Source organism: Chinchilla lanigera, unplaced genomic scaffold (assembly GCF_000276665.1).
Source record: "Chinchilla lanigera isolate Chin_1 unplaced genomic scaffold, ChiLan1.0 scaffold00015, whole genome shotgun sequence".
Taxonomy (NCBI): Eukaryota; Metazoa; Chordata; class Mammalia; order Rodentia; family Chinchillidae; genus Chinchilla; species Chinchilla lanigera.
In genome coordinates, this window is record NW_004955416.1 from 29845317 (window position 1) to 29864053 (window position 18737).

Here is an 18737-nt window from a genome sequence, read left to right on the forward strand (position 1 = left end):
TACCTTTTACCCAGCCCCCTGCCCCATGTCCTACCACCTGCTTCTCCACAATCACTGGTAGAACCTTCATGTCATGGGCTACAGCTCGGACTTCATGAGAAATATTGTCCCTTCTTCTTCATACTAACATGGGTGCCCAAGGTATTGTATGTCTGGCTACCCCTGCTAGGGTTGCTTGTGGCTGGATCGGTTTCCTGCAAAAACACTCCAGTCTGCTCCTACTTCTTCTGCTCTTATCACCAGCGAGTCACGATCTCAGCTAGTGGATCGCTGGACGCCGAGGAGGCTGGAGAGGGGCATGCTGCTGCACAGCTCAGTTTGGTGAGCACCGCAGGGCAGAGATTTCGATTTCCTTCTCTACTCTGAGAGTTCATGATCTGGGTTCAGCCACACTGTAGTTTTGATCTAGCCCAAAGCATCACGTGTTAAAGGTCTATTCCCTAGTCCATGGTCTTATTGGGAGGTAGTGGACTCTGAAGAGGCGGGGCCTAGTGGGAGGAAGTTAGGTCACTGGCAGACACTGTGCCCTTGAAGGGGACTGAGGACCCCAGCCCTTTCTTGTTCTCTTTCACCACCTGGCCATGAGGTGAGTGGTTTTGCCCAGACATGCAACACCTTGTCATGAGCTGCTGCTTTGCTGTAACCCCGAAAGCAACAGGGCCAGTTGATCATGGATTAGCACCTCCCAAACTGAGCACCTGAATAAATCTTTTCTCTTATAAGTTGATTATCTCAGGTATTTGTCATTGTGAAGGAAGCTGACCAACATGAGCTCTATCCTTTTAATTACCCCAAATTTAATGAAAAATAGGGTCCATTGATTCACTCTTTAATTTACTAGCTATTTTTGTTAATTTTAAAGTCAAATTATATTTCCCTAAGTTTGTACTATTCAAGGCGTTTAAAAATCTTCTCTCACACGCCAACAGAATGCGACTAGTCTGCTTTATGAAACAACATATTTGGGACCAGAATGTCCATATTCTTGAATTCCAGTTTTGTTTTCATAATTCATTTTAATTCAGTGAATTTTAGGCACTTTTTTAATGCCCTGAATTTTTTTTATTCCAACGTGTCTCTATATTTAAAACATACTGAATGGCAAATGGTAAGGAGGAAGGCTTACTGTGTAAAACCAGAACTTGACTATGGGTGCATTATAGAATTCACAGATCTTTGTTCCAATGGGAATGCTCTTCTGCTTTTTGTGTGCATTCTCCTCATCCCCCTTTCTTGAGCTGGCATCTGCATTTGCATCCTGGAAAACAGAACGGTATATGGCAGGCAGGTTGCTTAGTGGGAAACGCGGCACTCCAGCACACAGGCACTTTTAGAAAGAGCAATGTTTAACCCCACTAGCCCCACTTAATAAGGTTTCTAGATCCACAGTAAAAGAAATCTCAACAGTATGGAAAATTTGAACAAAGTGACACTCAGGATCAAGGGTAGCACTGACCGTATTTTCATCTTCTTTTTCCTTGCCTTCTTCATTTTCCTTTGATGTTTGGTATGAGAAATCATCATATGTACGAAATTCCAAAAACAAGATGGTGGGCGGAAGAAGAATCCCCATGATAACCTGTGGATGATGAGAGGTAAATCAATGTTTAAACTGTGGTGATTCTAGAAAAATTTCCTTATCCAGTTGTCCCTTAGTATCCATAGGAGATTGGCCCTGGGACCTCCTGTGGATTTCAAATTATGGATGCTCTAGACCAGTGACGGTGAGCCTTTTAGAACTTTCACTGATACAAACTGCCCACTGCGGCAGGCATGCCACAGGTTTGCCACCCCTGCTCTAGAACCTTAAATAGCTTCGTATTTGCATACGCTTTATACACATCTTCCTGTGTACCTTAAACCAGGTTCCAAATGTTTCCCACCAGAACCGAGAAAGCCTTGTTGCATTGCCACTTTCTAGGCTTCAGCAGTACTGGTGAGAAGTGTGATGTCAGTCCTATATTCCTCACTTTGTGGGTGACTGTTTATTTAAAACCTTAAGGATCTCTTTTTTCTTGGTGTCCTAAAACTACTTGTTTATTAATATTCAAGGTCTTGTACAATATCAGCTTAGTGCATGACGCAGAATTAGACAGCTAGGCATAACATTCACATTTTTAAGAAACAGAATGTGTTCTACTTGCCAGACCATGCTACACAGCATAACATTACACAGATTGAGCATGCCTAACTCAAAAATCTGAAGTGTGAAATGCTCTAAAGTCTGAAACTTTTTGAGTGCTGACGTGATGCCATAGGTGGAGAAATCCACATTTAACTCATGTGCCTTGTCATAGTCAAAATGTAGGTGAAAAAAAAAAATGTGGGTGAACTAAAAATATTACTAAAAATATTACATACAATTATTTTCAGGCTATATGCACAAGGTATATATGAAATATAAGTGAGTTTCACATGTAGACTTGGAATGCTATTATGTTTATGCAGATATTCCAAAATCCAAAAAAATATCTGAAACGCGTCAGGCATTTCAGATAATGGAGACTCAACCTATATTGGTTTTTCTTTATTCTCATAGCAATCCCATAAAATTACCATTAGACAGCTGTTTACCTGCAGAGTAGAATATTTTCTTAAGATAATCTAGTAGTTGACAGTGGTAAACAGCAGAGATAGGATTTGATTGAAATAGCATTTTGTCCCCGCTACATCTTTTTCAAACCTTTTCATAGCTCCATATTCTCTCATAAGCCCCATGTAGTGAAAGCATCACATTTAAAAATAATATCACACATTTTCAGCGTATAAAGGAATCTGCAGAAATAGAGTTCAAGTCCCTGCTTTAACAGTGGGTAGGTGACTTGTCTGGGGTGCAAGATCAGTAGGCTCCAGGTGGAGACATGGGCGAGGACAGGGAGTGGGATAGGCCAAGCATGCTGGATACAGGGTCTCTGGCATTAATCTTGGTTCAGGTTATGGTCTCATGCAGGACAGCTAAGAACTAGGCAACTTACTGTCAAAGCTTCAAGTTCCCCATCTATAAGACAAGGTTTGTCATAGTATCTCCCTCACGGAGTTGCTCAGAGGAAAACAGTGGTCCCTCCTTATCCTTGAGGGATATGTTCTAAGGCTCTGAGTGAATTTCGGAAACCACAGAGAATCCTGGATCCTATATATTCTGTACTTCCCATGTGCCAAGCAGCATTGCCACATAGCACCAGAGCTAATTTGTTTTTCTAAATTTTATGCCCCGGCGCTGCTTTTGCATCACTAGTTTTGTTTTACGAGGCCATTACTAAGTAAGATAAAGGTTACTTGCATACAAATTCTGTGTTACTGCGGCCGTTGTTTGAATAACCAAGGCAGCTACTCAGTGACTGACAGATGGGTAGTGCATACAGTGTGGATATGCTGGGCAAGGGGATGACTCACACCCTGGGTGGGCGGGAGTGGAATCATGTGAGATTTCATCATGCTACTTGGATTAGTTCATTATTTAAAACTTATAAAGGGAAGCTGGGAAGGTAGCTCAGTGGCAGGGTGCTGGCCTAGCATGAACCAGGTCTTCAGTTCCCACACCAGCACTATAAACAAATAAGCAAACAATCAACTTATGAACTGTTTACTTCTGGAATTTTCCATTCAGTCTTCCTGGACTGTGTTGATGTTGGGTGACTGAAACCAAGGGAAATGCAATTTGGACAATTTGGACAAGTGTGACTACCGTGAATGGAATGCCCTGTAGGAAGTGCTTAGCTCAGCTTGGCAGGGAGAAAGAGTTCATAGACGTCACTAGTCAGAGCTGTCTTTGCCCATCTCAGGGCACATGGCACGTACCTTCAGCCCGGGGTTCTTCCTCATGCGAAGCCTCCCCATCCACATGTCCGTGAGCAGCATCTGGCTGCAAGTGTGGGCGATGAAGTCCCGATGTTTGGCTGCCACGGCCAGTTTGAGGCAGGTGGAGTTGCTCCAGTTCTTCAGCTCATAGGTCAGCAATTTCATGGCTATCTGCTCATCGTGCTTATAGGACTGATCTAACAGCTCCACGGCAAGCTGGCCGAAGTCTCTGGAGGGAAAGAGATGCAATCAGGGTGAAGCCACCATGGTCGTGAGCTCTTTTTAAGATGGATGTTTCTGCAGAGACACAGGGAACCGCAGGACAAAGAATCCTCAGCTGGAATGAGGTGCTCAGTAGGTTGGAAACTAATTACTCTTGCTACAAATAGGGCTATAGGTTAACCCTGCATCTGCCCCTCAGGCCCTAGGGATACAGAGACCAGAGGACCGAGGCAAGTTCAAAAACAGCACCTGAGCAGCTGGAAGTCAGCGTAGCGGCTGTCCTTGGAGGTGGGGCATGGGGGGAGGAGAAAGGAGGACATTGAAATGGGATACCCGGAGGACTTGTGTGTGCCAGTTGGGCTCTATTCCTTAACCTGGGTGCTGATTGTGTCAGTGTTGCATTTGTGAACGGTTATCAACACATATGTTGGAGAGGTGCTTTCTCTGTATGTGTGGCACTTCCATAATGCACCGGCCGCCAGAAAACCCAACCTTCTCCGTGCTGAGATGAAATGTAGGTATCACAAGGCCCAGAGCAGGAACATCTAATTGCTAATGGAGGGACACTTGTAGGAACTTGGCAAGTGTGTGTGTCTGCATGTGCATGTTTGAGGGGGGAATCATGGGGAATACGACACAAACTGGGTTTTGAACATCAAACTTATTCCTTTTTCCCTGACCCTCATTCAAATATTTAGTGATTGCCAAAATTATTCTCCATCCCTTTAACATTTTGTCATGGATGTGATGAAAACATGGGCAGGCGGTGGTTTCTCTCCTCTGTTTTTATTTCTTCATTTTATAGATCTTGTCTCGTTATGAGCTGAAGGACGGAAAAGGCGGAATCGTGTGGAGGAATGGCCTTCCCTGCGCCTGTCTGCAGCAGCTCCTGTCCCATGTCCCGGGCTGCAGGGTGACATATTACCATGTGAATAACTCCAGGGAGCCAGAGATGGCATCTGAACCCCACAAGGTAAGAGAACATGTGCCCATTTTTAAACAGCCTCGAATTCCTAACATTTAGAAATTGGCCAGTAATTTTAGAATGCCCTGAGTCCAAAATAAAAGTAGTGGGTTTTAGCAGACAGAGGTGTTAGACGTTGGCAGGGTTATCTGTATTTGCCTCATTTGCGTGCGTTTAGTTGTGCTGGGAATTCAGATTCCCACTCTGGCATGTAAGGGACCTGGCAGCTGCCAGTCTGTTCCAACAAGCAGACTCTGAAAACACAGCAGATCTTAGCTCCATGAAAGAAGTGAGATCACAGGGGAATCTGCTGCCCCTAAATTTTGAGGGACAGACAGGAGGACACAGAGAATCACTACTTACTGGAGCAGAAATGTCTGCAGGCCCAGGGTTGGAGTAGGACACATGAGCTTTGGTGATGTATTTCCAGAAGCTCAGTGTGGACAGGTCTGCGAGGTAAAAATTCCAGGACCACAGGGGCAATGGTGAGTTTTATGCACAGGATCCTGTCCTGGTTCTCACAGTGAATAGAGGAGAAAATTCCCTGGGCTTCCAGCAGTGGGAGGATGAAAGAAACTATTCTAAAATATGTCCTAGGACACTGCTCCTTTTACTGGGGCTTGCCCTTATAGGAAACTAGTTAACTAACCAGAGCCTAATCTCCTGGGGTTGTATTAAGCCTAACCCACAGCAGGGGAAGAGAAATACCGAACCCCAATCCTTTTAGCCATCCTGCCCCACCTAAGGGGAATAGAAAATAAAAACTCTGAGAAATCCTCATGACATTCACAGTCCAGGGAACAGGTACACTGAAGTTGCATAACTCGTTAGGATGTTTCTTTAAGGAAATTTGTCTTTGCCTAGGCACTGTGGCATGACAGACAACACACTAAACAGCAACAACCAGAAATGTCCCAGAGAGACAGTAGGGAAACACGGAGGGATTTTAATCTCAGTGATCCTTAAGCAAGAAGTATGATGGTCACCCCTTCCCACAAAGAGACAAGTACTCAGGACAATAGGCTTTTCTGACATAACTACGAGGGCAAAATGGGTCTTTGGAAGTTAGAATTTTTCCCATTGGAGACAACCTTCTTCTCCAGTCTCCTCGAGCCCAGGGCATAAACTCCCCCACCCTTTCCACTCAGATGAATGGGCAGAATACGCAGACCAGGAGGTTGGAGTCTGGCTTCATCTCCACAGGGAAGGAAGGAGCAGGGGTGAGACAGGAAAGTTTAGTGTTTCGTTGTGTTCCCTCTCCCCTTTCTTTCTTACTACAAAAGGCCCTTGCACACGTTATCCTGGGGAAATGGAGGTCTGAGGCAGTAAGAGGCCTCTCCGTCTCCTTGGAGCTAGCTTTGAGTACAGCCCTTTGATCCTTTTGCCGAAATCAATGGCCTCCCTTGTTTGAAGGGAGTGCAAGTACACGGACCTGAGCAGTGGTAACACGGGCCTCAGATCCCCGGCAGACACTAACTTGGAATTGTTGTCCAGGTCTTGGGAGATGTCATCCACCAGCTCGCTCTCGGAGGACTCATGGGCCATGGCCTTGTAGAGCTTGCAGGCCACCAAGGCCTTGGCCATGCTCTCCTCCCCCCGCTGCCACAGGAAGACGGCCATTTTCTGGCGTTTCATCAGCACGGCCCACACCATCAGCTCGTGAAAGGGGTACTGGAACCGGCTCACGGCGGGGTCGTCCACGTCGATGTCAATCTCTTCCTCCTTCTTCTTCTTTTTCTTTTTCTTCCCTTTGGCTGGAGGCTCATCATCCTGAGGGGAGAACACATTTTCTCCTCACAGTTCTTCCTAAGTGTACAATAAAGGGTGCTGGCACCACTGAATGCAGGAAAACTTTCACTCAGAGGAAATGAAGAGAACTCTTAGGAACAGCTTAAGCTCCCACTCAGTCTATTAATCCTTCTGAAATGATGTACAGGCTTATTATGACAACGAAACCACCTACAAGCAAATGAATTCAAAAGGCTTGGTACTATTTGAGTAAACTATAATCCTGGGTTAGCAGGGTTTGTTTTTTTTTTTAAGAAGCCTTTGATTGATGCAGCAAAACTAAAACGTAAGTAAAAGTAAAAGACCTCTGAAAAGCTAAAGGTAAGGAACACCACAGGGAGAGGTAAAGTCCACAGCCTGTGTCCTCAGGGAGACTTCCAGCCAGGGAAAAGAGCAACACTTGTTTGACAGACGTAGCTGAGCCAGAAGTTAATAGGAAAAATGTAAAAGAGGATAGAGGAAGATGTTTCAGGTTTCCCTTTAATGTGTTAAGAAAGCAAACATTCCTCTTTGGACAAGCTCTGTCCTTTCCCCATGCAGTGCAGGAAGAACAGGATCTGTAAAAAAGGAGGTCATGATTAGGGATGCTGGCAGGGAAATCTGTGGGGTTGAGGCTATTTCAGGCTAAGACTTATGCTCAGTGAATAACAGAAACGGATACAATCAACCCTTTGTGTCTCTGGGTTCTGCTTTTTCAGATTCAGCCAACCTTGGATTGGAAATAGGAAGAAGAAAATTATATCTATGTTGAATATTTTTTCTTGTCATTATTCCTAACAGTATTGTATAATAAGTGTTTACGTAGTATTTACATTGTATTAGGTATTACACGTCATCCAGAGATGGCTTACAGCATGCAGGGAGATGGACACAGGTTTTAGGCAAATATGACACTATTTATAGAAGGGGCTTGAGTATGCAGATTTGCTATCCTTGAAAGATCCCAGAACAAGTCCCGTGCAGAAACAGAGAGGGGATTGCGTTCGCTCTTTTGCAAACAGCTTTCTCGTCAATGATCTACTTTAAATTTTCTTCCTTAAATTTTGAGTATTTTTTTCTTTTGTAATTCTGGGGACCAAAACCAGGACCTGGTGCATGGTAAGCAAGTGCTCTGTCACCAAGCTATACCCTCAGCCCTATGGCCTGCTTCTACTCTACAACTACTCAGGGAGGTGAATTCCTCCCACTCCCTCCGATGACCTTGTGGCTCAGAGTCTGAGTCACTCTTCTACGTCCACGCAACTAAACAGGCTGGAGACCCTGAGTGGAACTTGGCTCCCCGATTCCCACCACAAGTGGTTCACAGGTGACCCAACTGTTCTAATGTCATAATGAGTCGCGATAATATTCTTATGGAAATGAGAGGATTTTTTTTTTTTTTTTTGGTTTTTTTTCTCCGGTACCGGGAACCGAACTCACGACCTTGCGCTTGCCAGGCAGGCGCTTTTGCCGCTGAGCTAAATTCCTGGCCCCTAAATGAGAGGATCTTGATTGAAATGTTTCTGGCCCAAGTTTTAAATTTTGTCACAGTAAAACTACAATCACAGCAAATTAGGGAAGATTGGTCAATATTACGGTTTAGACCTGTGGTGTCCCCCAAAGCCTCATGTGCATGGAAAGTGATTGGATCATGGGGCGCTGTATGCGTCAGGGGATAGATCAGCTGAACATATCCAGCGGAGTGTGCTGTTTGGAGGTGGGGCCTGGTCAGAGGGGGCGGTCCCTGGGGGTGGAGCTGGAAAGGTGCACCTTCCTCCTGGCCTCTTTACTTCTCTCTTTCTCTTTTTTTATTTTAAAGGGAAAAGAACAAAAGTAAAAGAACAAAAATAAAGACATAAACAAAGCAACACACAAGCAATAAAAATGATACAGAATTTCAAAACAAGGTGACAGGAAATTAACGATGGTTGTTGTATTACATATTGTTATCTTCAGAGTGGTTGGTTGTTCAGATAGTCATGTAAGATTGATCAAACAATTAAACATTAGCTGTTCTTTTCAATAAGCCAATAGAAATTGGTAGTACAATTACCTCAGCTCTCTTGTATATATATATTTTTCTCTTCCTTCTTTCTTTTCTCTTTTTCCTTATCCCAGTTGTTCTTTCCTTTTGAACAGTTTCTTTCCCTTGCATGATATCGATTCTATCTTTCAGATTTCATTTACTCTTTCAGGTTCTCACACGAGGGAGACAATATGATGTTTACACATGTGGGTTTGATTTATTTCACTTATGAGTATGCTCTCAAGTTGCATCCATTTACCTATAAAAGCCTTAAGTTTATCTTTCTTTATAGCTGAGTAATACGCCATTGTATAAAAATGCCACATCTTTTTTATCCATTCCTCAGTGGTTGGGCACTTGGGTTGTTTCTGAGATTTAGCTATGACAAACTGTGCTGCTATAAACACGGGTGCACATATATCACGCTTCTCTTTCTATCACCTGGCCATCACGCGTGACGTGGTCAGCTCTTCCTCCAGCCCTTCTGCCATGCTGTTTCTGTTCGAGCCCACTAAAAATGACCCGAAACTTGTGAAACTGAGACCCAAAATGATCCTTTTCTCCTTTATATTGTGGATGTTGGGTATTTTATCCTAGCAATGAAGAAACTGACTAAGGCAGCCTATATAGGTTAAAAATGGACATAACTGAATTTCTCAAATAAACATAGCTTCATTTTTAAGAATGTGTAAAATGAGGTGTAAAGATAATCTAATGGCCAGAAAATGTTTTAAAACAGAAGTTCCATAAATCTGCCTTTCAATACCATATAATCTTATTAAAATATTAATTGTTTACAAATTTTCTTAAAATATTGGCCAGATAGAGAATATAACAAGGACTTGATTTCCCTAAAATGGGAAGGCCTGCCACAAATCAATAAGGAAAAGAAAAACAACTCAATAAAATAATAAAGAATATGAACTGGAGGTATGAGATGAAATCGACCTATTGACAATTACAGTAAGTCTTTAAAAACACCTCAGAGAGGGATTTGAAAAAAAAATTAGTAAGTGGAAAAGCAAATTGAATTGCAGAATACCAAATTGTGAATAAACAAGAATTGTAACCACAGAAAGTCTTACAAAAATCAGCCAGGCATTACATTATACTTACAGAATTTTCTGTCTCAACAACTTTTACATAACAGAAAGCATGTAGGCCACATTCCAGGAATAAATAGAAATTAACAACAGCAAGATCACAAAAACAAAAGCTTGAGTCCAGAAAGTTTAACATACACTCCTAAATAATTCTTGAATTGAAGGGAAAATTATAAACTTTTTAGAGGTGAAAGGCAATGAAGGTTCTACTTACCCAAACCTGTGGGATGCCATTAAAATAAATCTCAGGGGAAAATATATATTTTAAAGTATTTATCGGTATACAGGTAGGACTACAGTAACTCCAGAGAAAGTATATGAAAAGAATGAATAAAAATAGAAGTGGATATTAATAAAATAGAAACAAGAAAGGAAGTTGCTAGATAAAGCAAAAACACCAGGAAAAAATGTAGGCAACTATGGTTAAGAAAAAAAGAAGACAAAATTTTAAAAAATCAGAACAAGCAATGGCACACAACTAAAAATATGGAGAAGATAAAAAGACTGGAATACTTCACAAAGGTTCATACTAATAAAATGGAAATTCTAGAAGAAATACATTTAGTTTAAGAAAATGTAAATTAGCTAAGTTGGCTCTAGAAAATAGAAAACCAAAAAAACTCATATTTATGATAACTGTTATAAAGGTAATGAAAGATAAACTCCTAAAAAAGCAGGGCTGGGGCCAGGCTATTATAGAGGTAAGTATAATAAACTTCCACACAACAGTTAAGCCCTACTTGACATAAAGAACTTGAGATATTAAGAAATTATGGAATGCCTCTAATGCTAGCAGGATCATAAGAGCAACACCATGATGAAACAATATCAGTCTTAATTGTGAACATGGAATTAAAGCCTTCTATATTGAAGCCATATGGAATTGGGTTGCTCAAATTTATTTGAGAAGAATCTTTACAATAATAAATCTGTATAGTCTATGTGAATGGCATTTCTTTTAATTATTTAAATGTTTTATGTGTAGTGTTTTATTCTTAAGATCTCCTCTTAAGGGTATTTCTGGTACTTTTGTCCTACTTTGAGGGAACATTAGTTGAATTCCTGGCTTTTCTGTATCTGAATTCAAAATAATATTTTTTGTTGATAATCATTTTCTCTCCTCTTGGAGTATTTTCTTTAGTATTTATTTTTCCACACTGTAGAATATTCAGAGAACTTTTGAAGACTAATAAAGATAATGGCCCAGCATGGTGTTGTTTGCCTGTAATCCCAGAACTTGTAAGGCTGAGTCAGGAGGATTGCCACAGGTTTGGGGCCAGCCTTGGCTAAATAATGAGTTCAAGGCCAGCCTGAACTATATAGAAAGACCTTATCTCAAAACAAAGGGTAATGATTGTTGTAACTTATATCTAGATGTCCCCTCACCCCCCAGAGCCTCATGCACTCATAATGGAGGACTTAGGGAGTGACTGGGTCATGGGTGTGTGATACTGGATTAGTCCACTGATTGGTTTAGCTTAGTTCTGGGTGTGGGCGGAGCTTACTGAAAAGAAAACACCCACCTGGGGTATTAGTGGCACCAACCAATAGTTTATAACCTGGGTAGAATAAAAAGGGAAAGAAGAAGGAACTCTTGCTGCTTCCTGCCTGCCCTGCCATAGGCTGTTTCTCTTCTGTCACATCCCTCTGCTATCCTGGCTGCCCTCAAACCAGTCAACTATGGACTGAAACCTCTACAAACTGTGAGCTAAAATAAACCTCTCCTCCTTAACTTATGTGTGTCAGGTATTTTGTCCCAGCAATGAGAAAGTAACTAAAACAATGATTGTGTCAGCAATAATAGGCATGCTTGTCTTATTTTTGATTTTGACAGGAATGCATTGCTTCATCATGTTTCTTCTTATTGTAAGATATATACATGCCTTAACTATATCAAGGAAGTATTTTACTTTACTATTTGGTTCACCATTCTCCTTCAAGTGAACTAAATCATCTTTTTGCAGGGGTATCGGGAATCAAACTCAGGACCTTGTGCTTGCCAAGTAGGCACTTGTGAGCTGAGCTATATCCCCAGCCCCAAACTATAAATCATCTCTAAAACTAAGAAATATGTTTTACATTTTTTAAAATTCCTCTTTAGTATTCTCCAACAAATTGTCATGTAATAGATTCTTCTCTGACTTTGGATAGGATCAAATATAATAAACACTTACTAATATTAAGTTATATTTGTATTCTTGAAGAACTTTACTTGTTTAGGACCTTAAAATATTCTATTGAATTTCTTTTGGTGTTATTTATGATTTTTGAATATGTAAATGGAATTATTTTCTAGTTTTTATTGTTGCTATTGCTTAACCTTTGCTTTTGTTACTATGATTGGCTAACTCTATCAAATGAATTTGATACCTTTTATTCTTTTAAATGTGTATGATCCCTTTATGTAATTTGGCTAAGTCATCTAAGTAGACTGTAGTGAGCTGTGTGGTAGATTTATGCATGGAAAGCAATTTGTTCATTTTGTGTTAAGCAAAGTAAAGGATTTATATACATTTGGCCAACATACCACAAAACCATTGAAAACAAGTTCTACTTACTTCCATTCCTAGAAGTTTAAGAGCTTTAGGCTGCAAATGAAAGAGAAGAAAACTTAAGTTACTCAAACAACTGTTACTAGTAGTAATGTTAGTAGTACATTAGTGTGATTGTTGGTTGTAGAAATAATAATTGATTAAAAACTACTTTGTGTCACTATTCAATGACAATAGCCAAGGAAAAAATGCTTTATTATGGAAACTGCTTCTGTCAGCTGAAGTCAGTTAGAGAGAAAGATGTATGGACACATGACCCTCACTGCAAGTAGAACCAGAGAAGTTTCCTAACAACAGTCCCAGCATAGAGCTCTGGAGTGGGGGAGGAGGGGAAGGATTCAGGACAGATTTGTGCCAGGCTCTCCCTAAGGGCTGGATCTTGAAAGCACAGTTAAGGGGAAGAGTCATGAAAGGTACAGGAACACAGTTTGATATTGGTGGAGGTACATGGTCTACTGTGATAGGGTGGGGGCAGCCAGCAGAGAGCCCTGGGTGCTGTGATAATGAGTTTGACTGTGATTATTCAAGCAGGGGAGAGCCCTGAGCATTGCTGCCTGCTTTGAAAGACAAAGGCAGCTACAGTGGTAATAGCATGGCTGTGGGGTGGAGCAGAGACAATACCCAGGGACCCCTACTGGGGACCGAGAAGGAGAGCAGATGCAATTGATGAGACGTGGTGCTGACATGCTAGGTAGTAATGGAGGACAATTGCACATGAAAATGGGCATCTGTAGGGCTGGGGAGGCCTCAGGTCAGGAGAAGGCGGGGCAGGTACATGCAGGCGCAGGACAAAGAGTTTGGTTTTGAGCAGTCTGAATTATTGGGAAGCACAACAGGGAAGCACAGGCCACTCCAGGAACCGTAGAACACTGAATAGGCACTGAGCTGTACCCTCTTAGGTCCGAACAAGTTGTTGTAAAGGGTCCGAAAGCTTTTCCGGGTGTAGTTGCAGCGGTACGCTCCGCCCATGAGGTATTCCAGCACGAGCCCTATGTCTATGAGGCTGATGTGGTAATCAGGCGGAAGGTTGCTCTGGAAGAGAAGAAGTTCATCTCAGGCCCTGTACGAATGCACTTACAGTGTGATCAGTCCAGCCCAGCTTGGAAGATCATGCAACAAAACAAGGGGATTAAACAATACTCAAATAACCGTTACTAGTAGTAATGTTAGTAGTACATTAGTCTATTAACATAACATGGCCTGTTAGCATATTATGGAGGGTCAAGCCATGTTCCAGAAATCGGGTTAATTTTTTTCAGTGAGAAGAAAGGATTAGAAACCCGCGTAGCTCTAGGGTCAATGACTGGGCATGTTCATGGCTTGACAGATCGGGCTATGGGTTGCACATGTGAATGTAAAAGAGATGGTAAGGTACAGCTGGCATGAGAGTGAATTAGTTTGGGTAGGAAGGTGCTTTGACAACTGCTTGCAGGGGAGAACCCAGCCTCCAGGGTCTGGGGCTAGATTTCATTCAGACGAAGGACCTCATCGGAGATTGAGGGAAGACAGAATCTTCCACTGGGGCTGGAGCTTTTCTAGTGAAAGCTTCTGTAGTGTCCAGTGGCTTTCTGGAGAATCCACTCCTGCCTAATTCTTCAGTAAGAACGAACACCACACACCACCATGTGTGTCTGCGAGCAGTGGAAGGGGCAGAATTTAGCATCAACACAGAAAAGGGTCTGTTGAAAAAGAGCAGGAGGCGAGGAACAAGGGGAAGAGGGCTACTCCATGTATTCCTAGTGACTCATCCCAACAGGTCCAGGTGTCAGGGGGCGGGGCATAGCTTACCAGCTGTTTTTAAGGATTTTTGGCTGTGTATTGATTGGTTAATTTCATATGGCTGAAATGCTGATGCTATCTGGGATCCACTGCATGGACATTACTCATCCCAAATGTCCTCCCTTTACCATAGGACCAGCCACACTGACTAAATCCTTCACTCGTGCACTGTGTGTTCACTCAGCCCCTATTGTAGTCCTTGACCACGTTGGGGGTTTCTTAGCAGCACGGAGAGCTACAGTCCTGCTCTAAGGAGATCGATGTTGTCAGCAGCCCTGCTGCCCCAGCACATGTGATGGGCGGGAGGAATGGCCCCAGCCCTGCCTGGGTGGACCACTGGGAGGGGGACAAAGAACTTCCAGGAGAAGGTGACACTCAAGGACAGTGGGTGGAGTAGGGATGGGGAGAAGGAGGAAGAGTGCTGCAGGTGTGAGTGAGGACAGAACCCAGGCTCCATGGACACCAGCGCTCAGGTGTGGTCAGGACACAGTCTGATGGGGATTTGAGAAGAAAGAGGAGGGGACAGGGGCCAAGCCCCGGGGGGAGGCATGGTGCCTGGAGCAAGTTTGAGCTTCATGCTATGGTCCATGGGGAGACTTTGGGAGATTTTAAACAGGGAACAGTGCGAGGCGTGTGTCTGGGGTTAGAGGGATTTATTGAAGCCACTCAGGTGAGAAATGGTTGAACCTGAGCTAGGGTAGCTGTTATGGTTTGTGTCTGGGTGTCCCCCCAAAGCCTCAAGCAGTCATGGGGCAGGCTTTTGGAGTTTGATTGATTATGGGTGTGAGAGCTACACCCACCCTGGGGTGGATAGTTCGCATATGTAAGGGAGAGGAAGAGGGTGCTTGAGGCTATTCCACCCTGGTGTGTGTTTGTTGCTGTGCTGTGTTCTGTTGCCATGGGCTGTAGCCCTCTGCCATGTGCCACTCTGCCTTGTAATCTGCCAAGTATGGACTGAAACCTCTACAAACTGTAAGAAAAATAAACCTTTTCTTCCTTAATTTTGGGCATCAAGTATTTTGTCCCAGCAACTAGAGAAAAGTAACCAAGACAGTAGCTATTGCTTTTGAAAATTTGCAGTCCCTAATCTATCTTGCAGTTTGGTTCTGCGGGAGAGGGAGACCAGAATCCTTCTGTGAAGGGTCTCAGAAGGGTCTCACATTATTAGAAGTACATATTTGTATGAAACGTAACCAGGCTATCAAGGACTCTGGCTGAAAACCCTATTTTTTCATTTGAGTATTTCTGTTGCTCAGACTACAAGTACCTGTCACACACTCTGCATGTCAGGAACTGCAGTGCAGTGAAATGAACCACTCTGAGGTGAACCCAGTCTAACCTTCTAACCTGTGGTGACAGGACACAAGAAGTGCCGCGACAGAGCACCAAGTGTGCAAGATCTACAAGGACACCGACGGTAAGTACAGTGTTGGTTGCAGTGGAAAGTGAGTCAAGCAGCTGTCTCTCAATAATGAAGGAACTAGCTGGGTGTGGTGGCACACACCTATAATCCCCACACTAGGGAGGCTGAGGCAGTAAAGTCCAACTCACATAGTGAGTCCAAGGCCGACCTGGGCTACACAGTGAGACCTTGTCACCAAAAACAAACAAACAAACAGGGGACACAGACAACTGAGAACATGTACTGCAATCCACAGGACTCGGAGTTCACCAAGGAACTTCCTGAGCGTACTTCCTAGAAAAGCACAGTGCATGAGTGAGAGCACAGAGATAAAGAGGGAAGGGAGGTGGCCCTAGCTGATGGTGGCCTGCAGGTCCACAGAGGCGGGATCCTCCCTGGTCTTTGTGGTGGTGCCAACCAGTCATCAAGGAGTCTTTCAGCATGTTCTACCCTGTGGGGATGCACGTGCAACTTAGAAAAGACTTTCTATTTTAGTTTTAAATAAACTCTTTTTATGAAGGGAGGAATTCATTATCTCTTATGTCTCATAAAATACTAAGAAGATGATATATTTTGAAAAATTAAAAAATTGCTTTTAAGAACTCTTTTAGTTCGGATAAAACAGTGCAGCTGCACTCACCTTTTTTACATCTCTCACCAGCAGGTGCAGCGTGTTTGGTGGACCCAGTCTCTGGAAGAGAAGCGTTCAGCTGTATTAAGTGTGTTTTTCTCTCCAACTCCTGGAGTAACATCCTGCCCTACTGTACAGAATGAATGAATTGTGAGAGCTGGACTGTGACTCGCCGTCAGCTTGTTTTATGAAGCAGCACTGGCCGTGGTGGAGAAGCACGCCCAGCCAGTTCCCTCATTAAGTGACAGCGTCTTAGAAGTATGTGAAGTATTTTCTATTGAATTCTTTTAAAGAGCATCTTACAGGCTACAGTATAGTCTTAAAGAGTTGTTGAGTTTTAGCAAGCAACTGCTGAGGACTATTTCTACCACTTAATTTCTTAGACCAGGAAAGGGTACATTCTCAAAATCTCTCTTGTAATAACATAAGACAAAGGGATTTCATCCAGTCATTCATTCATTCAAAGGTTACCACTCAAAGGTGGTAATACAGCAGAGCTCCTTGCTATGCAAACATAGTTCTACATTTTCTACTAAGCCTCATAAATATGTGAGTCTCATAAAAATTGACTAATCACCCCTCATAACTTTACCATCTTTTAACGACAGGCAGTTGACTCTCTCACCTTCCGAGTATAGCTAGGAATGGATACAGACAATCCCTGCCTTAGGACGATTCCATTTAAAATGTTTACACTTTAGGATGCTGTGAAAATAATACATATGCATTTAGCAGAAACTGTATTTGACTTTTGAGCTTTTCCCCAGGGCTAGTGACACACAGTTCGATCCTGTCTCTCAGTGCTGGGTAGTGGCAGACATCCGCAGTGTTCTATGTTCAGTAGGGTAGGTGTGTCCAGTGTATTTTCAACTTATGATATTTTTAATTTATGATGTGTTTATTGGGACACAAGGTAATTGTAAGATGAGGAGCATCTGTCTGACTCCGGAAGGGATTGATTGGCTAGGGGTGGTGGTAATTGATAAGAATGGGAACACATCAGGCAAGTAAGCAATAGCTGTCCACCCTTAAATACAGACCTCCTAGCTGAAACCATGCCAACAATTCTATGCCCAGCTGAGCACACTTATGTGTCAGATGCATCGGTCATGAAAACATTCAGAAGGCTGCCCCCTCCCCGCTTCCCTCCTTCTGAACACTCACTGTGTTGTAAAGCTCCTCCAGCCTCGGGATGGTAAGAAAGTGTTGCATGTTCACTCCATTTTCAATCAGGAGTTTCACAAAGTCGACTCGATCTAAGACTAAAGCGTCCAGCATTGCCTGTTCCAGAGCATTCACCTATAGGAATCCAGGCAGGGGAAAGTGAGCGGCCTCTCAGAGGGAGGCCAGGTGGGAAGCCAATGGAAACATTGTGGAAAGAATATTTTTGACACCCAGATTCCAGAGTATTCTGAACATAGTTCTTTATCCCCCTGCCCCCTCATTTTTTTTTTTTTTTTGCATTGAACCCAGGGCCTTATGGAAGCTGCCCTACCACTGAGCTGACCCCTGTGGTCTTCCAGGCTCTTTGTCCTGGGTAAACCTGCCTCATCTCTGCCCACTTTGGCACCTGCATTTCTATCAAAGTTTGTAGAGGATTTTCTCCTTTTTAGGATAAATTGAAGAGGATTAAAAACCAGGCATCCTGGTGTTGCCCTGCCATTTTCTCTCTCTTGTTTCTCTAAGTGAGAGTTCTTCTGCAGCCATAGTAGGACTGTGGGGGCACACAGTAGGTCCCCAGTGTGCCACAAGGTGAGTGGCTGTGACATTAGCGAGATGTGTCACTGCAGGGCTCCGTCTTGTCTGTGTCCTGGCAGCAGAGAGACTGAGAGTCGCCATGCACGTGTGGCCCCAGCCTCACAGCTGCTGTTCCCTCACCCAGTCTCAGTTCTACCCTCAAAAAGGTCTTGTTGCACAGCTTGCAATTATGTCGTAATAATTGGTTCGTTCCACATACTTTCCCACATCAAGCATCCGCGTGTCGGCAAGGCAGAGAGAGCCACGGTTAAGCAAGATGACCAGGACCTCCTCGGTAAGTGGCACCTTCCCGGCACGAGCACAGACACGTAGTGCTTTTGACAACTCATGGCTGGCTGAACTGCAGAAAATGTGCCCAGACCATCTGAAATACTGGCATTATCCTGTCAATCTTTTATCCCTTCCTCCTGGGCCTCGGTGCCCCGGTGGGGCTAAATCAAAGGCAGCAGGAACTGCTCCTTCCCTCAGAGGAGGGCGATCAAACACTTGGTCTCCAGGATCTCAGGAAACAAGCGCAAAGGGTGTTCTCATACCCAGTTTAGCAGCTCAAGCTTCCGCGGGTCAGTCTCTTCCTCCACCTCCTCTTTCACTTTCCCTTTCTTCTTGCCTTTCCCCTTTCCTCTGCCCTTGGTGGTGGCTGTGGGTGGCTTCTTCTCCTTCTCTATGACTTTGTTATCCACAGGAGGGGCCAGGCTTCCCAAGGGCTGCAGCCCAAAACAAGAAGAGTTGGGGAAA

General features: G+C 43.4%; 1 protein-coding gene and 1 long non-coding RNA gene across 3 annotated transcripts in view; one reads left to right on the plus strand and one right to left on the minus strand.

The window, feature by feature from the left end:
- Nucleotides 1-1057: 1057 nt before the first annotated feature.
- Nucleotides 1058-18737, minus strand: part of Trpm1 (transient receptor potential cation channel, subfamily M, member 1) — a 34549-nt gene continuing 16869 nt past the window's right edge. Inside the window, exons 9-17 of the mRNA XM_013512689.1 lie at nt 18536-18706; nt 17409-17543; nt 16254-16304; nt 13324-13464; nt 12439-12468; nt 6462-6754; nt 3799-4027; nt 1457-1579; nt 1058-1258 (exon numbers count right to left, since the gene is read on the minus strand). Coding sequence (XP_013368143.1) covers nt 1085-1258; nt 1457-1579; nt 3799-4027; nt 6462-6754; nt 12439-12468; nt 13324-13464; nt 16254-16304; nt 17409-17543; nt 18536-18706 — 1347 coding nt within the window. The 3' untranslated portion in view covers nt 1058-1084. The remainder of the gene's footprint in view (nt 1259-1456; nt 1580-3798; nt 4028-6461; nt 6755-12438; nt 12469-13323; nt 13465-16253; nt 16305-17408; nt 17544-18535; nt 18707-18737) is intronic.
- LOC102017871 lies at nt 7587-16412 on the plus strand. 2 transcript variants are annotated; one of them, XR_260437.2, is made up of 3 exons: nt 7587-8078; nt 15571-15628; nt 16275-16412. It is a non-coding gene; the product is annotated as an uncharacterized LOC102017871 (long non-coding RNA). The 2 variants fall into 2 exon arrangements; XR_001233381.1 differs by lacking the exon at nt 7587-8078 and having other exon boundaries at nt 15481-15628.